The sequence below is a fragment of the Dendropsophus ebraccatus genome, chromosome 10 (assembly GCF_027789765.1).
Source record: "Dendropsophus ebraccatus isolate aDenEbr1 chromosome 10, aDenEbr1.pat, whole genome shotgun sequence".
NCBI classification, from domain to species: Eukaryota; Metazoa; Chordata; class Amphibia; order Anura; family Hylidae; genus Dendropsophus; species Dendropsophus ebraccatus.
This window is the reverse complement of record NC_091463.1, coordinates 82,064,744-82,092,742: the sequence shown is the minus strand read 5'-3', so window position 1 is coordinate 82,092,742 and position 27,999 is coordinate 82,064,744. Positions and strand designations below refer to the sequence as shown.

The window sequence follows — 27,999 nt, the reverse complement described above, 5'->3', positions numbered from 1 at the left end:
CTTTGCTTTTATGTGGTAACGGGACCTCCGGCCAGGCACCGCCCCTCTTCTGGCTCCGCCCTCCTGCCGCTCGCTGTGTGTGTGTGAGGTGCGCGCGCCCGAGAGATGCTGCAACCGTGCTGACCGTGAGGTAAGGAGCGCGCCCGGTGACAGGTGGAGGAAGTGGCGGGGAGAGCGCCGGGCCGGGGGACAGGAGGGGCCGCTGGATGGTGATGGACGGAGCCCGGAGAGGTAGGATGAGGGGAGGATGCGCGGAGCCGGCGGTGCACGAGCGGCCGAGCCGTTAGCTTTTGTTTCCATCTGTGGCAGCGGCGTTATCTCCCGGAGCCGCCCGTGCTGCCCATTGTCTGCCCCGGCCCCGCTCCACACACCATACCGGGGCCGGATATACCGGGCGCTACCTGGGGAGCCATGTACTTACCGGGCGCTACCGGGGAGCCATGTATATACCGGGCACTGCCGGGGGAGCCATGTATATACCGGGCACTGCCGGGGGAGCCATGTATATACCGGGGGGAGCCATGTATATACCGGGGGGAGCCATGTATATACCGGGCACTGCCGGGGGAGCCATGTATATACCGGGGGGAGCCATGTATATACCGGGGGGAGCCATGTATTTACCGGGGGGAGCCATGTATATACCGGGCACTGCCGGGGGAGCCATGTATATACCGGGGGGGAGCCATGTATATACCGGGCACTACCGGGGGGGAGCCATGTATATACCGGGGGGGAGCCATGTATATACCGGGGGGGAGCCATGTATATACCGGGGGGGAGCCATGTATATACCGGGGGGGAGCCATGTATATACCGGGGGGGAGCCATGTATATACCGGGGGGGAGCCATGTATATACCGGGGGGGAGCCATGTATATACCGGGGGGGAGCCATGTATATACCGGGGGGGGAGCCATGTATATACCGGGGGGGAGCCATGTATATACCGGGGGGGAGCCATGTATATACCGGGGGGGAGCCATGTATATACCGGGGGGGAGCCATGTATATACCGGGGGGGAGCCATGTATATACCGGGGGGGAGCCATGTATATACCGGGGGGGAGCCATGTATATACCGGGGGGGAGCCATGTATATACCGGGGGGGAGCCATGTATATACCGGGGGGGAGCCATGTATATACCGGGGGGGAGCCATGTATATACCGGGGGGGAGCCATGTATATACCGGGGGGGAGCCATGTATATACCGGGGGGGAGCCATGTATATACCGGGGGGGAGCCATGTATATACCGGGGGGGAGCCATGTATATACCGGGCACTGCCGGGGGAGCCATGTATATACCGGGGGAGCCATGTATATACCGGTCACTGCCGGGGGGAGCCATTTATATACCGGGCACTGCCGGGGGGAGCCATGTATATACCGGGCACTGCCGGGGGGAGCCATGTATATACCGGGCACTGCCGGGGGGAGCCATGTATATACCGGGCACTGCCGGGGGGAGCCATGTATATACCGGGCACTGCCGGGGGGAGCCATGTATATACCGGGCACTGCCGGGGGAGCCATGTATATACCGGGCACTGCCAGGGGGAGCCATGTATATACCGGGGGAGCCATGTACTTACCGGGCGCTACCGGGGAGACATGTATATACTGGGCGCTACCGGGGAGACATGTATATACCGGGCACTGCCGGGGGAGCCATGTATATACCGGGCACTGCCGGGTGAGCCGTGTATAGACCGGGGGAGCCGTGTATATGCCGGGCACTGCCGGGGAGAGCTGTGTATATGCCGGGCACTGCCGGGGAGAGCTGTGTATATGCCGGGCACTGCCATGTATGTACCGGGCACTGCCATGTATATACCGGGCACTGCCGGGTGAGCCATGAGGCTCAGACCAGGGGAGCCGTGTATATGCCGGGGGGAGCCGTGTATATGCCGGGGGGAGCCGTGTATATGCCGGGCACTGCCGGGGGGAGCCGTGTATATGCCGGGCACTGCCGGGGGGGGGCCGTGTATGTGCCGGGGGAGCCGTGTATATACCGGGCCCTGCCGGGGGGAGCCGTGTATGTGCCGGGGGGAGCCGTGTATATACCGGCCACTGCCGGGGGGAGCCATATGTATATACCGGCCACTGCCGGGGGGAGCCATATGTATATACCGGCCACTGCCGGGGGGAGCCATATGTATATACCGGGCACTGCCGGGGGGAGCCATATGTATATACCGGGCACTGCCGGGGGGAGCCATATGTATATACCGGGCACTGCCGGGGGGAGCCATATGTATATACCGGGCACTGCCGGGGGGAGCCATATGTATATACCGGGCACTGCCGGGGGGAGCCATATGTATATACCGGGCACTGCCGGGGGGAGCCATATGTATATACCGGGCACTGCCGGGGGGAGCCATATGTATATACCGGGCACTGCCGGGGGGAGCCATATGTATATACCGGGCACTGCCGGGGGGAGCCATATTTCTTTTTGAGGGAAATTACAGTCTCTTGTTATTGCACTTACAGTGGTGCCTTGGATTAAGAGCATAATTCGTTCCGGCACCTCGCTTGTAATCCACTCTTAAACCAAAGCAAATTTTCCCATAAGAAATCACTGAAATGCAGACAATTGGTTCCACACCCCAAAAATAATGATTTATTATTCTGAATAACATGTAAAAACAGATGAAACAAACATTTAGAAACAGCAGAATATGTGATATTATAAGTTACTGTACAGTAATGGAGAGGATGGGAAACACAAGGACGGACAGAGACTGCAGGGAGCATGAAGGAATGAGCAGGGCAGATGTGGGCACAGTATAGCAGCGCTCTCTGTCCGAGGAGAGAGGGGTTACAGCTATGGAGAGATTACCTCCACAGTCCTGTCCCCTGATGTAAGCCCCAGCCTGAAGTGGATCTGCTATGATTTGGAAGGTGAGGGAGACTTCCTGGGTCAGAGTACAGTGCTGTAGACCCCGCTATGCAGACCATGCCCCTCCCCCACTCACGCTCCCACCCAGTACAGGGAGCTCTTAAATCAAAGCGATGCTCTTAAACTAAGTCACAATTTTGAAAAACAGTGAGCTCTTAAACCAAAACGGTCTTAGGGTACAAACACACAAAGCAGATACGCAGCAGATTTGATACTGTGTTCAGTTATTTAGATCGTATCTGCTGCGTATCGCAGCAGTAAATACGCAGCGTATAAGCCGTGTGTGTTTGTACCCTTAGGGTACAAACCCACTTGACGTATTTGCTGCGTGAATCAGTCTTAAAAATAAGCAGGCAAAACGCAGGTTGGCTTTATACAATTGTTCTGCATTAAAATACGCAATTGCGTATTTTTGAAGCGTGAAGCTTGTTGTTAGCAAAGCATCAGTTGTTAACAACCTGTGCGAAAAACGCATGTAGCTTCACGCTTCAAAAATACGCAATTGCGTATTTTAATGCAGAACAATCGTATAAAGCCAACCTGCGTTTTGCCTGCTTATTTTTAAGACTGATTCACGCAGCAAATACGTCAAGTGGGTTTGTACCCTTAAACCAAGTTACTCTTAAACCAAGGTACCACTGTATATGTAATACGGTTAAACTTTTCTTGTCCCAATATTCCACGATATGAAAAAATATCCATACAGAAAAATTGTTTCTTTTCTGAAGGCTTATTACTTCCCTTATTGTTATGAGTTTCCTCCCGATTTCTCCTCTTTTTGGCCCAACGCGTTTCCACAGCCTCTCATCAGGGGTTTTGCTGCTTCATTAGATCGGAGATGTGGGACGTTTCTGGTGCTGGTGCAGAGCTCAGATGATGGCTGTACACTCTTATGTCCTTACTGTATGTGTCCAGTCAGAGAAATTATATACAGCGTGGTGCTAATGATCTCCATCCTGGGTATCTTGTATAGCGTATAATGCCATGGTTCTGTGCAATGCACTGGTTATACACAGTGTGGCGCTAGTGATCTCCATCCTGCTGACACTGTATGTGTCCAGTGCACTGCCTACCATCCTCACCTCCAGTGTCATATGTCTATGGGCTCACGTGTCATAGGTCACAATGTGTAAGCAGCAGGCGTCATGTACATTTTATCCAGTGTATTACACAGTACTGGGGGCAATGGTGTAAAGCATTGTATAGGTGTTCTCTGAATTGGTGGGGGTCCTAAAGCTTGTTTTCCGATCATTTAGATCAGGGATGAGGAACCTTCGGACCTCCAGATGTTGCAAAACTACAATTCCCATCATGCCTGGACAGCCAAAGCTTTAGATTCCTCTGTCTGGGCGTGATGGTTATTGTAGTTTTGCAACAGCCCCCCCCCCCCCCCCCCCCCGATAGGCACTGGCCAGCATACTCACCGCAGCTGATCGGTGTCCTGCGGCGCGGCTTTGTTCCGATCCCGCATAAATCCGGCGTGCGCTCATGTCAGCCTCTTCTGTGATTGAACGCCACCACTCACGGGCTTCAATGCATTCCCTATGGAAGCATGTGACTTACGGCGTTCAATCCCAGTAGACAGAAGAGGAGTCACAGTGGAGGCTGACGTGAGCACGCGCTGGATTTGAACGGCGCCGCGGGACCGGAACGAAGCCTCACTGTAGGACACCGATCAGCTGTGGTGAGTATATGTACCTGCAACTACCAGGGGGGCCAATAATATTTTTTCGTGAGCTGCTTCTTTAAATTTTAGCCACCTGAAACTTTTATAAGCGTTTCTGAGAAGTCCGGCAGCGGCTTCAGAACTTATTGAGCACAAGTACGTGTGGAGGAACCAGAAGAGAGTGATGGGCCAGCAGCTATCCCATGTATGTGGCCCCAATATTTGGATGTATTGCATTACATCCCCCTCTGTGATTCCGTCACAGTCACATGGAGGCGTTGCAGCCACCCAGCAGCACAGCCCCCTGTCCCATCACACTAATGCTGTGCCCCCTTTGTCCCGTTGTGACTTGTAGCCCCCATAACTGAGTGCAGGTGTTTCTGTGATGGTTTCCCCGCAGTCAGCCCCTGACGTCATTCTCACATCACTGAATATTTGTCCCCCCCCAAAGAATTATATCCTGATCGTAACTGGAAGAGACAACTACTGGGTTTTCATTCCTGTGCTGTCACTTTGCGGGCACAGCCGCGTATAACATGCACCTGGATTACTGTCACGTCTTTGGCCGCCGTACTTTGTATCTGCCCTTTAAAAGAGTTGCATAATAGAAGGTATTCCCTCCCTCAGGGATCGGCTGTTGCTACTCTAGAGAGCAGGCTGGCTGGTCAGGGTGTAGGCATTCTGCTGTTGTGAACAAGGCTTTATAGCTTTTACTTCTGCTTTTTATAGAACATTTCCCCTTGAAATATTATAGTCCTGTAGTTCAGGTCTCCGGGGACGCTGGTTTTCTCCTTTCTGTGGAGGTCTGGAGAAAGAAGGCGTCAGCGGCAGCCTGCTTGTTTCTGGTCAGTTTACTTTTACTTTTCCCATGTGATTGTTTATACTGAGCACGGGCGTTTAGCGCACGCCCTGACCTCGGCAAACAATACAGGTAGATGTGGGACAGGATACACTGTGATCCGCTTATGTCACCCTTTATGGCGGGGCGTAGTCATTGTAATCTATCCATACGAATATAAAGGTAGAGACGTCTTATCTGGGGGGTCGTGTTTGTGAAACTCCACATGAGGGGGGAAAGGAAGGTTACAGACAATAATACTGGAGATAAAGGGGATTGTATGGAAGGGGAAGGAGCTGATATAGAAGCTGCTGCAAATGGTATAAAATGAGAACAAAATTACCTTTTCACACCTTGAAGTACATGTGTAATATGTCAGGTTTTTTCACACTGAATTCCATGATAAGACGCCTGACTGTTTACTACTAGTACTTATTGTGGATATATTCCTGCCACACTTAGGCTAGGTTCACACTGCGTTTTCAGCATCCGTTTAACGCATCCTTTTTTTTTAAAAAACGCATGAAAAACGAATTGCAAAAAACGGATTCATTTGTGTGCATCCGTTTTTCAATTGACTTCCATTATAAAAAAAAACGGATCCGTTTTTTTTGGCGGACCAAAACAGACCAAAAAGCGTTGCTGACCCTATTTTTCTGGACGTTAAAAAAAACGGATCCGTTAAACGGATGCTGAAAACGCAGTGTGAACCTAGCCTTACTGGGCATTTTATAACACTTTGTGTGATTTTTTTTATTTTTTATTTTTTTTGTGCATAACTGCTTATAAATACTTGAAAAGTGCAAAGACCTAGTTTGAATAAAATGACAACAAAGATTTAAGATAAACTAAAATAAACTTCAAACAAAAAACACACATAAAAGCCTTATAAAAAAACAAACAAACACTTACATATGAAGCGGTTATGCTGGCATAGAATAACATGGCCACTTTCTTCCAGAAACATCACCTCTCCTGTGCTTGGTGTGGGTGTAGGTTTTGCAGCTCACATCTATTGATGTGAATGGGACTGAATTGTAATACCACACGAGGACAGGGGTGATGCTGATTTTTTTCAGAAATTAGGTATGCTTTTTCTAATCCTGGATAACCCCTTTAAGCTTGTTTTGCTAGTAAATATAGGCTTACTGTTGAGCCTGGAATAAAGATGTGTGACTGGATCCAAACATAACTCTTGTTCCGGGGCTGATCCTCTGGTGGTCTTTGTCTATTATTCTGGAACATATCCTGCTCTCATATGTGCCAGTATTTATTGTTGAGGCCAATGCCTGGCAGCTTCATCAGTGCAGGAACGTAAAGATGGCAAGAGGATCACCAGTGCATTGGCACTGGAGCAGGTAGGGTGTAATGGGTGTCCTTCAGCTTTTACCAGTGTTCCCCGCTCACACTTCTAGCCCTATCTCTTCACTGACAGGCAGAGCGGCCTGTCATTGAAGAGACAGGGTCAGAGGTGTCCGTGTGGAACACGGGCAGAGGCTGCAGGACACTGGGAGAATAGGTATGTATAAACTTTAGTATTTTTACGCTGTCCTCAACCATCGGCTGCAAACCACTAAACGTAGCGAAGAGGGGCTGGTGGCTGATAATTTTTAAGCAAGTTCAAATGATAAGTCAGCCAATGATCCTACCACATAACAAAGGAGACATGCCCCCTAGAATAAATGGAGCACAACATACCTATGGCCAGAGCCCCTTTCTTTCACTCTAGCGCCTCCAAGCATTGCTGAACTCGGCAGTTTTTGGAAGCCCTCTAGAGCAGTGTTTCTCAACCTGCGGTACGCGTACCCCAGGGGGTACGCACCGCAGGTTGAGGGGGTACGCCGGGACGTGGGGAAAAAAAAATATTTTGGGTGCCAGCAGTGTCCCGGCACCTATCCCCGCCGCTGCTCTCATATCCTTCCCCCAGCAGCAACCTTACCAGCTTTCTGTGGGGTACAGGACATGGTGAGGCTGCTGGGGAAAGGATGAAGTCCGAGGTCAAAAACCAGCAGCCTCTCAACTGACTGTCTCTGAGGCCCTGCTGGTCCGGCCGCCTGCGGGGACATCAGCCTGCCGCCGCCGCATCTCCTCTCCCCCGGGTCACCTCAGGCAGCCTGTTCGGGATTCGTCCCCATGTTGCCGTATATCCTCCTGGAGCCCCCGGCTGGACGCTGCAACCCGATCCGTCAGCCTCACGCTCTTCCCCCGCGGCTGCCGGATCGAGTTGCAGCGTCCAGCCGGGGGCCCCAGGAGGATATACGGCAGCCTGGGGGCGAATCCCGAACAGGCTGCCTGAGGTGACCCGGCGGAGAGGAGATGCGGCAGCGGCGGCAGGCTGATGTCCCCGCAGGCGGCCGGACCAGCAGGGCCTCAGTGAGTTGCGAGGGGGTAGTGGTGCTACCCTGCCCGCGGCTCCTGCAGTAGATTGTGGACCAGGATATAGGGCGGCCCCCATGTCCACCTGCCGCCGCTTCTCCCCTACGGCTGACGCTGCTGCCTGTGGAAGTGGTGTGCCCCATCTCCCGGTCCACAATCCAGTGCAGCAGAAGCCCCCGGCGGGGTAACCCAGCGCACCACTACATCATCACCTCTCTCCCCCCTCCACCTCCTCTCTCCCCCCTCCACCTCCTCTCTCCCCCCTCCACCTCCTCTCTCCCCCCATCATCACCTCTCTCCCCCCATCATCACCTCTCTCCCCCCTCCACCTCGTCTCTACCCCCATCATCACCTCTCTCCCCCCTCCACCTCCTCTGTACCCCCATCATCACCTCTCTCCCCCCTCCACCTCCTCTCTCCCCCCTCCACCTTCTCTCTACCCCCATCATCACCTCTGTACCCCCATCATCACCTCTCTCCCCCCTCCACCTCGTCTCTACCCCCATCATCACCTCTCTCCCCCTCCACCTCCTCTCTACCCCCATCATCACCTCTGTACCCCATCATCACCTCTCTTCCCCCATCATCACCTCTGTACCCCCTCCACCTCCTCTCTACCCCCATCATCACCTCTGTACCCCTCCACCTTCTCTCTACCACCATCATCACCTCTCTACCACCATCATCTCCTCCCTACCCCCATCATCTCCTCTGTACCCCCTCCACCTCCTCCCTACCCCCACCACCTCCTCTCACCTCTCATCACCCATCACCTTCTCTCACCCCCATCACCGCTCTCCTCCTCTGTCCTCCTCTCTCCCCTGTCTTCCTCTCCCCCCTTCACCTCCTCTCTCTTCCTCTCCCTTACCTACTCTCTTCCCTGTCTTCTTCTCCCCCATCACCTCCTTTCTCCCCTGTCTTCCTCTCCCCATTCACCTCCTCTCTCTTTCTCTCCCCCCTTCACCTCCTCTCTCTTCCTCTCCCTTTTTCACCTCCTCTCTCTCTTCCTCTCCCTTCTTCACCTCCTCTCTCTTCCTCTCCCCCTTCACCTTCTCTCTCTTCCTCTCCCTCTTTACCTCCTCTATCCTCCTCTTTCCTTCTTTTCCCCCTCAGACCTTACTCTCCCCTTAATCTCCTTGTGGCTCAGAGGCTGGAGAAGAGAGGAAGACCTCCTCCATGGGCGGATAACGTGAGTATGATTTTTTTTTTGTTTGTTTGTTGGGGCAGGAGGGGGAGGGAGTAGAATGGTGGGCATTACTATGGGGGCAGGGCAGGAGGCATTATTACTATATGGGGGGTCATAGAAGGGGATATTATTTTTAAATGAGGGATCCTAAATACGGGGACAACCCACACACCTACTCACTTTACAGCGCATTACACCAAACAGCAAAATTATTACTGTGTGGGAGCCTATTGGTAGGAAAAAGGGAGGGAAGTTAAAGGAAAACTGTGACGCCTAAGATGTTTAGCAGGTTCTCTGGCAAGAGGTAAATTGTAGCTGCAAGAAATCATCATGGTGGTCTGGGCCAGATGGAGAGGAAAAGGAAAAGTGATATATGGCTACATGGGGAGGTATCTGGCTATAGAAGGAGGTATCTTAACTACATGGGGAGATGTCTGGCTGCAAGGGGGTAGGTATCTGGCTACATGGGGAAATATCTGACTACATGGGGGAGGTATCTGGCTACATGGGAGGAAGTATTTGGCTACATGGGGAGGTATCTGACTACATGGGGGAGGTATCTGGCTACATGGGAGGAAGTATTTGGCTACATGGGGGAGGTATCTGACTACATGGGGGAGGTATCTGGCTACATGGGGGGAGGTATCTGGCTACATGGGGAGGAGGTATCTGGCTACATGGGGAGATATCTTGCTACATATAAGGGGTATCTGGCTACATAGGGGAGATATCTGGCTACATGGGGGAGGTATCTGACTACATGAGGAGGTATCTGGCTACATGGGGAGATATCTTGCTACATATAAGGGGTATCTGACTACATGGGGGAGATATCTGGCTACATAGAAGAAGGCCTCTTGACTACATGGGGGGAGGTATCTGGCTCCAGGGGGACATATCCATCTCTGTGGGATATATCCCACCTGCTTCTCTGGCACCCGGTTTACTGACGGCCTGCTCAGCCAATCAGTGCACAGTCCCACCGTAGCCACTGATTGGATGAGCGGGCTGTCAGTGAGCTGGGAGCCAGAGAAGCAGGTGGAAGTACAGGCAGGTAAGCAGGATCTGTTAGGGGCCGGCAGCTAATTAGGTAAATAGGCAGCGGCTACATTCTCGCAGCAGATTGAAAATCCTCTGTGAGAATGCAGAGCCATAGGCCATAACAGTACAGAGTATCACAGTGGATTTTGCTGTGAAACGTACATGTAAATCTACCCCGGGCAATGTTATTAATGGATGGCATCGTTGGGGGTACTCGGCTGGAGCATCTTGTCACATGGGGGTACTTGGCCTGAAAAGGTTGAGAAACACTGCTCTAGAGAATAAATGGAGCACTGGCCGTGCATGGGTTAATTCCAGAAAACACAGTGGTTGGATCTCCACCATCCATGTTGTCTTGGGATGGAAATACAGTGGTGCCTTGGATTACGAGCATAATTCGTTCTGGGACTGTGTAATCCAAATCACTCTTATACCAAAGCAAATTTTCCCATAAGAAATAATTGAAATGCAGACAATTGGTTCCACACCATAATTTATTTTTTATTTTTTTTAAGTAAAAATTCTGAATAACATGTAAAACAAATGAAATGAACATTAAGAAACAGCTGAATATGTGATATTATAAGTTACTGTAAAGTATAGCAATCAGCATGTGGTGTATAATGTATAGTAAGTGTATAAGAATGAAAAAACAGCAGCAGTTTGTAGATACAGGATGGAACTGCAGATTCCCCCACAATGCAGTAGCGAAGTACAACATGCTAGAATAGAGAGCAGGGCTGCTGTCAGAGGTCTGTGTGGTCACATGACAGCAATGGGGAAGGGGTGTGTTAAGCATGGACCAATCAGGAAGTGAGGGTCACAGAGCCCTGCAGGAGGGCAGTGACAGAAATATCTCTATACAGCAGTGTGAGTGGTTAGTATAAAGTGTAAGTGCAGGAACATTATAGCAGCAGTGTGTATAGTTAAGAGTGAGTGCAGGAACATAGCAGCAGTGTTTATAGCCGAGTGTAAGTGCAGGAACAGTATAACAGGAAAGGATGGGAAATACAAGGGCGGACAGAGACTGCAGGGAGCATTAAGTAATGAGCAGGGTATATGTGGGCACAGTATAGCAGCACTCTGTCTGGGGAGAGAGGGGTTACAGTTATGGAGAGATTACCTCCACAGTCCTGTCCCTTGATGCAAGCCCCAGCCTGAAGTGGATCTGCTATGATTTGGAAGGTGATGGAGACTTCCTGGGTCAGAGTACAGTGCTGTAGACCCCTCTATGCAGGCCGTGCCCCTCCCCCACTCACCCAGTACAGGGAGCTCTTAAAGAGGATGTACCACCTGGTACATCCTCCTTAACCTAAACCCACTGATCGAACGGCGCCGGCACGGGGAAGCCGGTGCTGCGGTCTGTTTCCCGTGCACGGTGCCGTTCTATGCACCGGAATCGGCTGGTGCTCAAGCAATCGAGGCGGGCCGGGCCGCCCCCAGTGGGAGGGAATTCCTTCCCCTGTATGACGTGGCTCCCTTAGAATGAATGGAGCCATGTCATACAGGGGAGGGAATTCCCTCCCACTGGGGGCAGCCCGGCCCGCCTCCAGTGCTTGAGCACCGTCCGGTTCCGGTGCATAGAACGGCGCCGTGCACATGAACGGGGCCTCGGTCCAAAAAACGGACCGCAGCACCGACTTCCCCGTGCCGGCGCCGTTGGATCAGTGGGTTTAGGTTAAAGAGGATGCACCAGGTGGTACATCCTCTTTAAACTAAAGCAATGCTCTTAAACCAAGATACAACTTTAGAAAACTGTGAGCTCTTCTTTCAAAACACTCTTAAACAGAGGTAACACTGTACCTCATTTAAGGCTTTATCCCATGTTATTGGCCTCTGGTCATGTATTGAGGAGCTATTGATACCTTCAATGTATAAACCAGGAGATTTCCTGTTTCATTGGCTGTCGTGCACAACAATTGGTGTGCGGATAGTCCTAGGGTCCTATTAGACAAAATTATCTTTCCTTTTCGGCAATTAACGATAAATGATCACAAGCAAGCACATTTGGGAACGACCTGATCCCAGGAAAAGAATGAACGATGTCTACATACACTGAACGATTAGTGATGATTTTATGGTCAGCTTAAAAGATGTGATCAACGACATATGAACAATTTATCGGGAAATGGAAAGACAGGGAAAGACCAGTGTTTAAATTTGAACGATATAGCGATTTTACGATTTTTCACAATAACCGTCCCGTGTAATAGGGTCCTAACTTTGTGAGGCTAGTTGTGGTTACAGCAGTAATTGTGGACACCCCCCCCCCCCCCCCCTTTTTGCTCTTATTTCTCATTTACACATTTACCTTTTGTAAACGCTTGTTTGCATTGCACCAGTGATGACAATGAGCTCTTGACCTGCTCAAAGGCAAGTGCATGCTCAGTCCAGCCCACCTTAACCAAACAAGCTATGGGGCCCAGTAGCTGAGGTGGCATATTGACACTAAAAACGTGGAATATGCAGGTCTGTTCAGTACACAAAGTCCCTTTTTTTTTTTTTTGTGTGTGCGTGTTGTTGTGCACTAAATCTGTATTAACTGGAGCCTATCCCTGTGTGAAAATACAGCCGTCCTCCTTACAGGTGGAATAGTGTTTTGTGTTAATATGGAAAAGGTATAGAACAGTGATCTGTTGCTAAACTTCTGCTCCCCAATGCTGGGAGTTGTAGTTGTGCAACAGCTAAAGAGCCACAGGTTGTGAGCTTAAAGTGTCACTGTCGTGTTGTTGTGTGGTGGTGTGTTTTTTTTTTTTTTTTTGTTTGTTTTTTTTTGCAGATTTTTTAAACGACAGGTACACTTTAAAGAGGTTATCCAGCGCTACAAAAACATGTCCACTTTCTTCCAGAGACAGCACCACTCTTGTCTCCAGGTCAGGTGTGATTTGCAATTAAGCTCTGTTTACTTCAATGGAACTAAGTGGCAAACCCCACCCAAACTGGAGACAAGAGTGGGGCTGTCTCTGGAGTAAAGTGGCCATGTTTCTGTAGCCCTGGATAACCCCTTTAAAGGGGTTATCCAGTGCTACAAAAACATGGCCACTTTCCCCCTAATGTTGTCTCTAGTTTGGGTGGGGTTTTGAAACTCAGTTCCATTGAAGTAAATGGAGCTTAATTGCAAACTGCACCTCACCTGGAGACAACAGTAGGGGGAAAAGTGGGCATGTTTTTGTAGCGCTGGATAACCCCTTTAAGGCTTATCAGCCACGATATGATGGTTGTTGTAGTATTGGAATAGATTGGAGGTCAGTGCGTTAAATAGCCTTTTGCTGATGCGTATGTTTATCAGGTAATTGATTCTGCAAAGGGGAGAGAGCCACAGGGGGGTCTTCATGGTTCCAGGAGATAGTAGTGATTCACCGCAGCTAAAATGGGTTAAATGGGGATTGTGCAAGACGCATAGTAACTGCTTGCTACATTCAGTCCATTGAAGTTACTAAGGCTTGTGCGTTTTATACGCTTATGTGTACTTGACACTGAGGACACAATTTGAATGTGAACGTGGCCTAAGATAGATAATCTTATAACCTTTCTCTTTTCCAGAGCCCATTTGACAATGGTGGTCCCTGAAAGTTCCCCTGGCATTCAGCATGAGCGCATGAGAGGGGCAAGCGACGGCATCATGGACGGAGCAACCGAGCCCGACACCAGTTCTGACCTCAAAGAAGTCCGAAAACTGCACGAATTGGTCCGAAGACTTGAAATCCAGAACCAACAGTTACGGGTTAAAAAGAACCTGCAGAGCCCAACGAATGAGCCCGGCGTGGACAACCACCTCTCCGCTCTGCACTCCTCAGGAGTCATGAACAGCATGAACATTCAGTCGGAGATGGGAGATTTGGAAATCATCCCAGACCTCCATGGTAAACTGGATCAGATTCACTCCGAGAAGGAGAACATTCCCCGTCTGAGGGTGGATTCACAAGTGCAGTATGAGAAGGTGTGTTCTGACTCCAAGCCAACCAGTAAGGAAGGAAATCACTGTGACACGGCAGACGACAGCTCCTTCTTCAGCCTGGACGTCAGTGGAAGAACTGAGCTGGAGGAGGGTATGGGCAAGATGTCTGAAAGGAGCTCCAGTGGAGATCTAGGGGTTGTCTTGGATGAGACTGCACTGGATGAAGTTGAGGTCCTGGAGTTGGACTCGTGTAGTGAAGATGAGGAGGACTGCTGGTATGTGCACTACTGGGAATCTCTTTGGCAGTGATTGTCCAACTTGTAGCTGTTGCAAAACTACAACTCCCATGATGCCCTGACAACCAGAGGCTGTAAGGGCATCATGGGAGTTGTAGTTTTGAAACAGCTGCAGAGCCACAGGTTGGATGATCACTGCTCTATATGGGGGGAAAGACTTTTCTCAGTAGACAGACAATGCTGCTTTATCTGGTGCCACAGCCTTTTAATGTAACCAGGCAGATTTAACAGAGCTCTTAGGATAACATTGCAGCTTGAAACATCCACCAATGCAGAAGCAATTTGCTGTTGTGAAATATTTAAGCCATGTTCCTGCGTCAGCTAGGAGGGATAAACATCCCACGACCTAGTTTCCTAGGCTGCATTTAAGTGTTCGTACTCGCAAAGTTAACCAGCATTATAGCAATTTTCCTTTGTTTTATTGAGCCGTTGACTGTAAAAACTACACTGCTGGTCTAACCTGTGACCTGACTCTATCTGCTCCTAAAGGATTGATGCCTCTGGTGTGTAGAAAGAGGCTTTTAATTCTTGGCTATAGGGGTAGGTAAGGGCATTGCTAAAAGAGAGATTAGAAAAGAACATTGCTGCTTTCTACTAAAAATGGCTTAAAGTTTTGTCCACTTCTGGGTTGTTTGGTCATTGAGCTTAGTTCCATTCACTTGAATGAGATTAAGCTGGAATACTAGATACAGATTAAGGCTAATGTTCACACAACGTATATTTTCGTAAAAGTACCACCATCACCATTATTGCCGATTGCAATAATGGGCGTGCTTAATACGAAAATATACGTTACCTTGCCTTTTTTAGAATCCCGCTATGGTATACGCTTTGGCCGGGATCTCTCACGGCACCGTAGAAAATTGACATGTCAGTTTTTTGCGGCCGCTATTCAGAAAAAAAAATTGTACTTACCTAATGCCATATGCTACCTGCTCAGCTAAACATTAGTCGCAATAGCAACCTGCCAACCGCAGAAAACCATGCCAGTGCACACTATGGAGCGAGTGGCTCTGGACGCTCGCTCCATAGCGTGCTGTGGGGAGTTCTGAGGCGGGTGTGCACGGACGTGCCCGCATCAGAACTCTGCGGCCCGAAAGATCATCCAGCCGGTACTGCAGTACCGACCGGGATGATCTTTTCAGAGACCAGCCGTTCCATTACCCGTGCGGGTCACGGAACGGCCGTTCTCATACGTAGTATGAACATGGCCTAAGTGTGCACTTAACTTATCTATTCTATTTATATGTGGGTCCATACATATGTGTGTATGTCTGGTGATAACTCTTAAAGGGATACTCCGGGCCGGGGGGTATTTTGGAGGATCGCCGGGGAGGGGGTGGAAATTGAACGGGGGAGGTAAGTGACCTCCGGCTTCAATTTCCACCCCCTCCCTGGCGATCCACCAAAATACCCCCCGGCCCGGAGTACCCCTTTAATGCCATGTACAGCACAGTGGCCAGGATTATCTTTGTATCCAGATCTCGTTGATGATGGACTCGATAACCCAAAGTTTTCTTTTAGGCTTTACGTGTCGCCAAGGAAGCTGGCATGTGCTGAGCAGAAGCCCGATTCTCCCTTAAAATGGTGCAGACAAGTGTTGGATCATCACAGCCCAGAGACAGAAGCCGCTTGCCGAACATTAATGGGAAAGCTGGATCAAGGTTGGTAAAGTAATAAAGTTTGGAGCAATCACAAACAGATGTTATGGTTTTTCAAACAGTCACCCACAAAGACAACGCAACGTTCTTAGAACGTGAGAATATAACATTCACACCAGAATCAAGATCATTTTATATCCATGGTTGACACAGATATACCCCATTAACCTGCTTGTTTAGTAAATAACCCTTTTACCAGGCAGATGATTGTTCCTAGGATCGCTCATTGCTGATAATCAGCCCATGTAAAAGGGGCAGCGATCAGTTTAGGGATGAGCTATATTATTGATATCTGCTGTAAACTGGGGACGTGTGTCAGACAGTGATGCAAAAGAAAGACGTCCTCTTTTTCTTTATTTAATGTCAATTATTACGATCTTATAATTAAATCCAATGCAATGTACTAATGGTTGGTGTTCACCTCAGCTTTTAAATGAATGTTCATGCTATTTAATTGCGGCCATTATTGCACAAACAGCAGCCGTTTAAGTAGTTCACACACAGTACATTGATCTCGGCGTTCTTTGTATTGACTTCTATGTACTTTTCAATTTAAAGACTCTGGAGAATAAAAGCATTTTTCTACTTTCTGGAAACTCTAATATGAAAGGTTTCATGGGTTTCCTTGTTCTAACAACTATCTAACAGTGTCAGCAATTTGAAACCTCAATTGCAGATCATAAATTTACTTTAAAGTGTCACTGTCGTCTAAATTTTTTTTTTTTATGCAGAAATCAATAGTACAGACAATTTTAAGAAACTTTGTAATTGGGTTTATTAGGCAAATATGTTATCCGTATTCAAAAAGACTTTCCCCAGATTACTCCCCTCATCCACTGCTCATTACAGGAAATCTCTACTCTTTTACATCAGTCGGGCCCTGTCTGTTCTATGGAGGGGGGAGGAGGAAGGAGGGAGTTTAGTCAGCAGTAGAGAGCAGAGAACAAAGGATTACACAGTGAGAGCTGTGTGAAAGCCGGTATTTAGAGGTCAGTGCTGCCTTCAGAGGAGATAGCCCTGTGATGTAGCTGTAAATTAACTCTTTGTTGTTCTGTTTTGGTGCCTCATCTCCATCCACCCCTACCCTCTCCATAGAGAACAATGGAGACAGGGGGAAGAGCTTCAAACTGCTTTTTCATAATAAAAATGCATTTTTCGGCTCATAAACCCAATTACAAAGTTTCTTAAAATTGTCTGTTCTGTTTCTGAAAAAAAAATGTAAACGACAGTGACACTTTAAGGGGTTGTTCACATTGTATACTTTATACTCACATGCTGATGATCATATAAACCGTGTAAAGTAGACTTATGAATTACTTTTTCCTTGTTAGTTGCGTTTAAACTGTATACAAGGTCTGTACAAATGTCATGTCACCAATCTACAAGTTGGACAGATTTTATTTTATTTTTTTCTATTACTGAGTCAATAAAATGTCTGACCTCTGACCCCACCGAGTTTCGTTCATCTGTTGTATGCATTTTACATTTCATCACTGTGATTTCCATATGTAGGGTTACTTTACACGCACAAACTACAACCATACAAACCTTTTTTTCTTTTCAGTATTTTAAGGCCGCACGAGGTAAGCATTGCAAGTCCATCAGCATCATACATCTCTCACCTGTCTGTGTTATCTGCAATCTTGCATCTCTCTTCATCCTGACTAATCCTGTTATGCTTTCAAATTGTCATTGTAGCAAGTAGATGGAAAAGCCTGTACTGCAGCCCGCTGGCATCGCCAAGTGCATATAGCGCCAACAATGAGATCAGCTGTTGTAGCAATACACTAAACTCACCGGGGTGCCTCAAATCTACTAACAAACCACTACTAACCTGTGGCAGCTCAGGTATGGCATGTTGTGAATGGCATGGTTCCTAATCTACACAACCTAATTGTTTTGTAATGTTCTCATAAGACTATTGTATGATGGTTTAATAAACTGTTGGATTTTGTGCAGTATAGTTATATAAAACGTTAAGTAAACGGTTCTCCAAGGCTAAACAAATAGCAGCGTGTGTAATAAAATAGCTATTGGTAAGGGCAGAATACATTGCGCATGACTTCTAAGGCCAGTAATTGGCTGCAGAATTCACATGCTGGTCCTGCCCATCATTGTACATTGTATGTAAATAAAGACATGCGAGGACTGCTTTAACAATGGCTCTTGTGCAATGGTAGATTGAAGAGGTGAGTACTGTGGGGGAATTCACTAAGACTGGCGCCTTTAAAATGTGCTGGAAGAAGATGAGCCTAATATAATTGGCACATCATTCTTCCTCCTTGTGGGCCAGGCTTTGATATCTATTCCAGCTGTGAAGAGGCCAATTTCTGACTAGCTAAATCTGTTGGGCTGTGGGAGGAAAGACTAAGCCCCATCCACAAAAAACTTACTTTTGCATGCCAGTGCCGCCGCCCCCCCCCCCCCTCATTGTTTTGCATTAGCTACTACTTACAAAGCAACTATAAAGGTAAATGCACACTAGACTGACTTGCTTAAGCAGAATATATATGGTGCATAATATATTTGTCAAGATTCAGCAGCGTGTGTGAATAAAACTTTGTAATTGGAATACACGGACGTCTCCTCTGCTGCCTTTTCCTCTTTAAAGGAGAAGTCCTGTGAAAAATTTTATTAAAATGTTGTATTGCCCCCCAAAAGTTTTACAAATCACTAATATACACTTTTTATGGGAAATGCTTATAACGTTTTTTTTTTTTTTTCTTCCTCTGCACTTACTACTGCATCAAGGCTTCGCTTCCTGGATAACATGGTGATGTCACTTCCTGGATAACATGGTGATGTCACTTCCTGGATAACATGGTGATGTCACTACCTGGATAACATGGTGATGTCACTACCTGGATAACATGGTGATGTCACTACCTGGATAACATGGTGATGTCACTTCCTGGATAACATGGTGATGTCACGACCCGACTCCCAGAGCTGTGGGGGCTGTGGCTGCGGGAGAGGATGATGGCAGAGGGATGCTCAGTGTCCTGTGTCCCCCTGCCATCATCCTCTCCAGCAGCCACAGCCCCCACAGCTCTGAGAGTCTGGTTGTGTCACCATGTTATCCAGGTAGTGACATCACCATGTTATCCAGGTAGTGACATCACCATGTTATCCAGGTAGTGACATCACCATGTTATCCAGGAAGTGACATCACCATGTTATCCAGGAAGTGAAGCCTTGATGCAGTAGTAAGTGCAGGGAAAAAAGCACTTTATAAGCATTTCCCGTAATAAGTGTATATTGGGGATTTGTATAACTTTTGGGGGCTAATATAATACTTTAATAAACATTTTTTAGCCGGACTTCTCCTTTAATTATTCATAAACTCAATCCTTTTAGGTGTAAAACTGTAAATGGATGAAGGGGCGCAGCTGCAGTTTCTCACTTTGTAATAGGGGATTGATGAAAGTATTTAGAGCCGCTTGCATCACACAAGGAAGAGCCTGACCTCTAAGGAATATACAGAATCCAGCAAAGTAAATATGCAGATTACCTGGATTTAGACTATATGCTCTTACTAGGTAAAGAACTTAAAGGAAAACACCCAAGGAGGGGGGAAGTGGTGATTATGATTAAAATGAGTGAGATGATGGGTGTCCTATAGTTGCCAGATGTTGGGCTTGTCTTTACTGTGTTGACTCTTGTGTGGTTTATTACGCCCTTCTCTGGTACATCAGGTAAGGCTCGTGTGTTTGCCTTTGTCAGTCCTGCTGTCTGAGTAATGGCCCAAGACTTCTTTTACATAGCTCCTTACATAATTGTTGAGAGATGGCAATAAAAAGTTGATGATCTCTTTTTATTTAGCACCATAATGTTCTGGTGCAATGTACAACACAGAGGAAACATGTGCAGACAGCTGCAGAATTATTCAGAGAAGCAGAGTAAGGGCCTTATTTATGAGAGGGAATAGGGAGGACCTAGATAGGCAGGGTAATAGTCACATTTTTATTGGTCGTCTCCTCAATGGGCCATCATTGATTTCTATTCAGTTGTGACGGTAGTGTCTTCTGCACTAGCTTTAACCCCCCCCCCCCCCCCTTACACATGCACACTTAGGGGCCTATTCCACGGAGGGGTAATCAGCCCAATTCGACCAATTATCGCTCCCCGGAATAGAGAGAACGATCAGCCGATGATCATATAATCGACTAATCGTTCATTTAGGTTCAGACCTAAAATCATCGTTCGCCACCAGCGCATCGCTACGGTGGAATAGCAGTGCGCGGCAGTGACCGACTATTTTAGCAGCATCATACATTACCTGTCCGGGCTGCAGGTCTTCTCCTCCTCCCGGGGTTCCGCACGCAGCAGCTTCGGAGCGGGGCTGTCTGAACTGACAGACCGCTCAGCCAATCACTGGCCGGAACTGCCGCGGGAGAAGACCTGCAGCCCGGACAGGTAATGTATGGTGCAAGGACATCGGTAACGATGTCCCTGCAGCCCTCGCTTAACGATCATCGGGCCGTGGAATAGGCCCAGTAAACGAGCGCCGATCTAGCAGATCGGCGCTTGTTTACATCGTTGATCGGGCCCTGCTCGGCCCGTGGTATAGGACCCTTAGATTGGCTGAGCGGCCATGTGTTTACAGTGGGGAGAGGGGGCTAAGCTGCTGCTGGTCTCCTCTGAAAATAAAAAAAGATCAGCCAGGTGCAGTCTAGCTGCCTGATCTTCCTTCCAACATGTTCGCCAGCTTTGGACAGCAATATTTTGTATGGTCTGCATTGTTGTTAAGTGACTCCAAGTAAACTGAGCATTTATAGTTCACTTTGGAGGTTGTCCATGTAAGCTCCAACTGAATCCCCTTTATCTGGTCCTATGTTATGATTTATTAGATGCAGATTTTATTTTCATTGTCTTAACAGGCTGTTTTTTGTTTCTTGAAGGTTACATGAGCATTCATTCTGCTCTCAGCTCTCAGTCCTCTGTGGACAGTGAACTAAGCACGTCCGATGACTCCATATCTATGGGATACAAGCTCCAAGATCTGACTGATGTTCAAGTTATGGCCAGACTTCAGGAGGAAAGTAAGACCCATAATTGTCTTGCAGTATATCGCTTAAAAAGGGATAAATCACACTAGTTTCATGCTTCTGTATCTATGAGCAGCATGAAAAATTGCAGTGCTCCCTTATGAGTGATCTATGATCCACTCTCTACAGCGGTAAGATGTCCACTGATCAGGTTAACACTTGGAGATAGGAATACCACCTTAAAGGGAGGAGAGGTAAAAGGTTCCATACACACAGGCAGCTCTGTAATGTAAATGGGAAACCTTAATGGACCTACCATCACAATGAACCCTAATATAAAGGCTTACCTTGTTCACACCAGTGAACGTCCTTCGTCTAATTATTTACTGTATTTCTTTGGGCTACCAGCCTATCTAGTAAGTGATCATTACATGGAAAGTAAAATATAATAAATAAAAGGTGAGACAATTGGTAGCTGGCACTACGTATAAAACTGATGGGTGGATGAATCTCAATCACTTGTAGTCTGAACCACAACCATATGCAGGCCCACAGAGGTGCACAGCAAAATTGCAGCAAAACACACTGGTGAAAACCGAGCGTTTGTTTAGAGAAGCTCCTGCTTTCATCCATCTTCCCCCTTCCATGCTGAGTGTATCACAACTACAATAAAGATGTTGCTCGGCCACTACCGGTGAGTGCCAGTTATGTTTTTACCAGTGCTCAGAATATAATAAATATTTGGCTTGGATGAGATATAGATAAACAAAGGTTAATATAAGGCCCCATTCACACGTCCGTGTCAGTTTTTACTGTCAGGAAATCCTGATCAGGAGACCTCAAATGTCATCAGGATAGTATCAGGATTTCCTGACAGTAATCCGTTTTTACCATCAGGAAACCATAAGGAAAAACCTTCAGGATTTCCTGATGAGATAATGTTGTCTAGTATGCCAACATAAATCACAGGTACCCGTGTACCTGGATGGCCACAGGCTGCAGAACTACAACTCCCATCATGGCCTGTCAGCAAGGCATGATGGGAGTTGTACGTCTGCAACCTGGATGGCCACAGACTGCAGAACTACAATTCCCATCATGGCCTGTCAGCAAGGCATGATGGGAGTTGTACGTCTGCAACCTGGATGGCCACAGACTGCAGAACTACAACTCCCATCATGGCCTGTCAGCAAGGCATGATGGGAGTTGTACGTCTGCAACCTGGATGGCCACAGACTGCAGAACTACAATTCCCATCATGGCCTGTCAGCAAGGCATGATGGGAGTTGTACGTCTGCAACCTGGATGGCCACAGACTGCAGAACTACAACTCCCATCATGGCCTGCCGGCAGAGCCATGATGGGAGTTGTACTTCTGCAACCTGGATGGCCACAGGCTGCAGAACTACAACTCCCATCATGGCCTGCCAGCAGAGCCATGATGGGAGTTGTACTTCTGCAACCTGGATGGCCACAGGCTGCAGAACTACAACTCCCATCATGGCCTGCCAGCAGAGCATGGTGGGAGTAGTAGTCCTAAGGGGTAATCTCACCTGTCCCGGATCCTGCTCTGTCGGGGCCGCGAGGTTGGGGTCCGGGTCCGGGTCAGAGTTCAGTGCTGAGGTCCGGGCAGCGGCGGCGGTCGGAGGTGTGGAGCATCCGGCGGGCGGCCCGGTGGTGAGTTCCTGGGGGGGGGGGGGGGGGGGGGGGGGGGGGGGGGGGGGATGCAAGAGAGCCGGTGTTCCGGTGGTGAGCGGCGGCGGGTATGGGGGGGGGGGGTGGTTGTCGGGGGCTAGCGGGTACTGGGGGTTAGGCGGGGGGGGGGGGGGGGGGGGGGGATCTGCACCGCACTCTGGCCGGCCAGCCCTGTAGTGCCCGGCAGAGTGTGCGGTATGGGGGTGTGCGGGTGATCGGACGGCGGCCGGGGCTGGCTCTCTACCAGTCCGGAATCGCGGGCACTTTCCTGATATACATCAGGAAAATGCCTGTGATTCCGGCGCTCCCATAGACTTCTATGGGGGCGTCCGTGCCGGATTTCCGGACGAAAATAGGACAGGATCTAAAAAATCCGGTCCTATTTTCCGGAACGGACACCCTTCCGGAAAAATCCGGAAGGGTGTCCGTGTCTAATGTTAGTCTATGAGTCTGGAAATCCGTCCGGATTTCCTGATAGGAAATCCGGACAGATTTTCCGGACGTGTGAAGGGGGCCTAAGGTGGTGATCTGTAAACTGAAGTGTCATGGTAACAGTAAAGAGAACCTGTCGCTATTTTCATTCTGCCTGAACCATGAGCTGCATAAAACTGTAACATGTTCCCCTATCACAACAATATATAGTACAATTCCCGGTTTTTCCATTTCAGACTAAGCATAGATGTAACTTAATTTAGGATTTGGGGTGGCCCCTGACCCTGATTGACAGATCTCACCCTATATACATATTTTTTTTCTTTATACTAAAGGCCCTATTCCACCAACAGATCTGACGACAGATTATCTGCCAAAGACTTGAAGCCAAACCCAGGAATGGATTTGAAAAGAGGAGAAATCCAGTCTTTCCTTTATGACCTGTTCTCTGTTTATAGTCTGTTCCTGGGTTTGGCTTCAAATCTTTGGCAGATAATCTGTCGTCAGATCTGTTGGTGGAATAGGGCCTTAAGCATCTAAACTTCTTTGCAGGTCTCCGTCAGGACTATGCTTCCAGCTCTGCCTCGGTTTCGAGACGCAGTTCTAGTGCCTCACTCAACTCTCTCAGGAGAGGAACCTTCAGCGACCAGGAGTTTGATGCATACAGTCTGGAAGACGACGATGACTGTGATTCCCTGTCCTATCGGAGTGCTCACCGCTATTCCCCATCTCCTCTCAGTTCACCACGATGCCAGTCGCCTTCTGCCTCAGGGGAAAGCAGCAGATCAGCAGTTTCCCGAATTCGACCACCTCGCAGATCTATGCAAAATCAAGTGCAAGACCGGATGAAGTACCCTGGTTATGAAGGTAACACTATGAGCCAGGTTCTCTGTCTCCTATGGATTACTTCATGTCTTCCTTCCACAGTTAATCATGTACACGTGATCTGCTCTAACGCATTTAGATTGTAAGGGTATGTTCACACTGAGCAAAAGCGTCTGAATTCCGCAGTGGACATGTCAATTCTTTGCGCGGGGAGCGGAGGTGTATACTGTGTATACACTCTGGCCAGGATTCCGGCAGCCTGCAGCACTACGTAAGTACCACACTAATCATGGCCGTTGCAACAACGGTCGTGATTACCACAGAACTTACGTTGTGTGAACATAGCCTTATGCTGTAAACAAAACCAATGTAAATAGCCAAAATTTCCTAATATAATTTTCTATTGTTCCACATAAGAAATCCTTGCCTGTTTGCTACGGTCTGTAATACTGAAGTCTGGTCAGGTTGGCTAATTCTATTATTTCTTCTGCTTTGAGTAATGTTTATATTGGCATTATTAGATGTGGTTTTAAACAAAGAAAATGTCTGTGTTTCAGTGTGACCACACACTCAGCCATACTAATGTAGCCTGCCAAGACTGATCATAAAGGTTCACACGATGCTTTATAGTTCCAGTGCAGCCCATTTAGCTAGTGCCCTAACAAATTTAAGAATCTTTTTTGCACTATTGTCATACTGCCCCCTGTTGGTAAGAATGGACATTGCTGACAGACAAGGATTCCTTCTTGGTGGATGTACCTCCAGTAACTTTATTTGACAAGCTCTAAATAACTGGCTGTATAATTGTTCTTTTATTGTAGATGACCTGAGGCACAGCATGCCCAATCTTGCAAAGACAAGTCTCCGATCCTTGGAAGCTGTGAGGAGCAGCCGCAGTTTGGAGTCTGATCTCCAGGGGCCCAGCGGACGACTAACCAGGATTCAGCAGTCCTCAGGTAGAATATACAGTGTGACGGATTTATTATGCATAACAAAAAGTCTTTGTAAAACAATGTAAAATATGAGTGCAGGCTAATCTGCATTGTTTGGATAGTTGGTTTCTCTTCACCCTTTTAGGAAATATAAAATGCAAATGTTTTTATCACTGGAGGCACGGAGCAGTCTGTGTGAACACCCTGCGGCAGCTCGGGTGCCAGAGAGCGATTAGACATCTTCCAGCAGTCTCTCTCAAAGGGGAAGTTTGCCCCCTATCAGTTATGAAAGAAAGCTAGTTGAAAATTTATGCTGCTATCTGTTTCTGGCTATCCAATTGGACAGGAGTAGTCGAGGTCTAAAGATGTCGTATCGCTCCCGCCTTGGTTGCTGAATGACGCTGCTTTGAGACATCAGGAAGCGGCAGCCGGAAAGGAGAACTGGGTGGCGCGATTCGGGACTCGGTGCTGGAACCAGAGAGGAAAGTGACAGGCAGCTTCTATATCCACTCCCTCCCCAGCCGTACACTGAAAATGACCCCATCCCGGAGTACCGCTTTAAAGGCCTTTATTAACATAGAAACATAACTGCTTGATTCCCGAAACTGCACCTTTCTTGGCCTGTGTGTGTGGTACTGTAAAGTGAATGGAGCAGAGTTGTAGTAACGCATACATCCTGAGGACAGGTGTGGTGCTATGTTTATATTCTGTTTAAAGGGGCTTTTAGAGGTGGTTCTCATTTTTAGCTAATTCCTAGTAAGTGCATACTAAAGCCTAATGGTCCTTGCACTCAGAACCATAATACAAGTTGTAAAGACATAATGGTTCTTTAGTAATGGTTCCATCTGTTGGCTATACACAGCTGGAGGATAACCAGAATAAATCATCATCTAAGCTTGACAGCCTGGGTAAGTGCTATAGAAGAAGCTGAGAATGCAAAAAAACAAGATGGCAGGTTAAATTCTTTCATTGAAGTTTTGCATCCAAGAGCGTTTTTCTCTATGCTTAAAGGAACTGTCTCATAAACTACTGCTGTGTTGTACCTCATGCTGGACCTGATGGGGCGCTGTATGACTCGCGGCTTCTCCCTCTGCATTAGGTATAACAGGATCATTAGGGTGTTGCTTTTATTTTTACTATGGCCTAGTCATTATATTACTAATGTGTTAATTAGATACAATATATGAATGTGTTCCACAGACTGGATATGGCTTCTCTTGTTATAGGTGTCCCCCAGGGTAAGATGCGGTACAGTTCTGGCTCCAGCCTTCCAGCAGGTGTCCGCCAGCCCATCAAAGCAGGTCTAAGCACAAGCTCCCTCATGAACTCCAGGCAGCCAATAAAATCTTCTGGTTATAACAGCTCAAGCGGTATGCGCAAGATGTCTGCACCCGGCTTAGCCGCAGCCATTCCTGGGACTTCTAGAACCAGTAATCTTCCACCGTCGTTGAAACACTCAGGTGTAAAATCTCAGTCGTCTTTAGGAAACAGTTCTCCTAAAAGCAAGATGGTGCAGCCTTCCAAGAGGTGAGGTCTTCGAGCTTTTTCCTGTGTGTGTAGTGGGACGAATGGGGGACATTGTGGCATGCTTGACGTTGTAGTTTTCAAGCTACTGAATAATCACAGATCTGGAAAAGCCTAATATTGTACAGTGTGACGGTTCTTTCATCAAGCCATATGTCTGGTATGAGGTAAAGGGTATTCCAGTTACACAAACTGATGGTTTATCTTCTGGATGGGCCTCTAAAATGGCACCCAGAACCCCCCTCCAGCTTGTTTGGCAAATCCACCACGGCTGGCTGTGCCCTGTGAATGGGGCAGAAAGTGGAAGCTTTGTTATCTGTGTAGTTTCCATGCTAGGTTACTGCAGCTCAGCTTGCCCTCGCTTCAGTAGGAGCAGAGCTGCAGTAACCCAACACAACCCGTACACCAGGGATGGGGAACCTACAGCCCTTCAGCTGTTGCAAAACTACCATTCCCATCATGCCTGGGCAGCCGAAGCTAAAGCTTCGGCTGCCCAGGCATGATGGGAATGGTAGGTTTGCAACAGCTGGAAGGCCGTAGGTTCCCCATCTCTGCTCTACACAGTGAGTGCCTCTACTGCCGGACACAGTGGCTCTGCTGAGCCGCTGACTACTGGGAGGTGCTGGGTGTCATAATTATATAGTTTATATTGACCATCAATGTGGGTAACTAGAAACCCTCTTTAAGTGTGAACTGTATCTTCCATCCAGTGCTAAAAACCTAAATCCTTTTTTTTTTTTTTTTTTTAAATATATAATGCAGATCCATTAATTCCTCAAGGACAAATCCTCCAGGCGATGACGACGACTCGTGGAAAGAAGGTTGCTATTAAATCACCCCAAAGATGAGCTTTCTTTTCTTTTTTTGACAGGTCCAGCTGGCTGGACCTCACTATTTTAGAGGGGGGCAAAATAAATAAAAAAGGAGACCCTTACCTGTTTGCCGGATATGAAGATTCCTTTTGCGTCTTCGTATTAGTTTACGTTTCAGGTTTTCATTTTTTCAGACTTTGAATTAAAGCCCACACCCTGTGTTTGTTGCTTGTTGTAGAAGATGAATCTGTTTCCCTTTTGATGCTGATCCATTGGTTTTAGAAGGACAAAGATGTTTGTCGTAGGACATTTGCACTATCGCTGTTGAGGTCCCGTCTACACGTGGTGATGGCCGACAGCTTGAAGGAAAAAAAAAGTCCTGCCCTGCACAATTCTTTTTGGGGATTGTATTAGAGAGGGTGGGGTTTTTTGGTCCATGCACACGTTACTCTATTCACATCTCTTCGATGCTCTGTTAAAGGGTACCTGTCACTATGAACTGCCACATACTGTACACAGTATAGCATGAAGGGTAGTAGGGATGTCAAGGCAACCACCCCACACCTGGTCATTTCCGTGCACAAGTCCTATTAAAAGGACTATCCAGACTTAAACAAACTTGTCCGCTTTCTTCCAGAAACAGCATCTTTGCTTTCCTCAGAACACACACAACCAGAGGCCACAGGTGTTTTTGCAGGAAAGTAGCTGTGCTTTTTCTAGAACCCTCTTTAATTGTTGAGCATAGGGCTAGTGCACAGGACGGTCCGAGTGTTGTATGCTGCCTCGGCATGAGTTGTCTCTTCACGCTAATCTGTGTAGAGAGCAAGTGACAGGTAACCATTAAAATATCACTGCCATGTAAACTTGAAGTTAGAGACTGTTCCACCAATCACTACACAAACTGGGAGAAGCGCTGAGC

General features: G+C 48.0%; 1 protein-coding gene across 4 annotated transcripts; it reads left to right on the top strand.

Moving 5' to 3' along the window:
* Window positions 1-19: 19 nt before the first annotated feature.
* LOC138766213 (SLAIN motif-containing protein-like) lies at window positions 20-27,957 on the top strand. Of its 4 annotated transcripts, none has more exons than XM_069943623.1 (9): window positions 20-130; window positions 13,561-14,190; window positions 15,736-15,875; window positions 17,571-17,720; window positions 20,774-20,914; window positions 23,540-23,854; window positions 24,634-24,768; window positions 25,971-26,271; window positions 27,031-27,957. In XM_069943623.1, exons 2-9 carry the CDS (start codon window positions 13,574-13,576, stop codon window positions 27,098-27,100), a joined length of 1,869 nt encoding a protein of 622 aa, XP_069799724.1. In that variant the 5' UTR covers window positions 20-130; window positions 13,561-13,573; the 3' UTR covers window positions 27,101-27,957. The 4 variants fall into 4 exon arrangements, with proteins under 4 accessions (XP_069799724.1, XP_069799723.1, XP_069799726.1 ...); XM_069943622.1 differs by lacking the exon at window positions 20-130 and adding an exon at window positions 148-231; XM_069943624.1 differs by lacking the exon at window positions 20-130 and adding an exon at window positions 5,341-5,421.
* The last annotated feature ends 42 nt before the right edge of the window (window positions 27,958-27,999 follow it).

Bases quoted from the DNA above. Each gene is read 5' to 3' on its own strand.
- LOC138766213 (XM_069943623.1), top strand. From the start codon at position 13,574: ATGGTGGTCCCTGAAAGTTCCCCTGGCATTCAGCATGAGCGCATGAGA. The intron at 17,721-20,773 runs GTATGGCATGTT...TGTTTCTTGAAG, and splicing joins ACTAACCTGTGGCAGCTCAG to GTTACATGAGCATTCATTCT. The intron at 23,855-24,633 runs GTAACACTATGA...CTTTTATTGTAG, and splicing joins GAAGTACCCTGGTTATGAAG to ATGACCTGAGGCACAGCATG.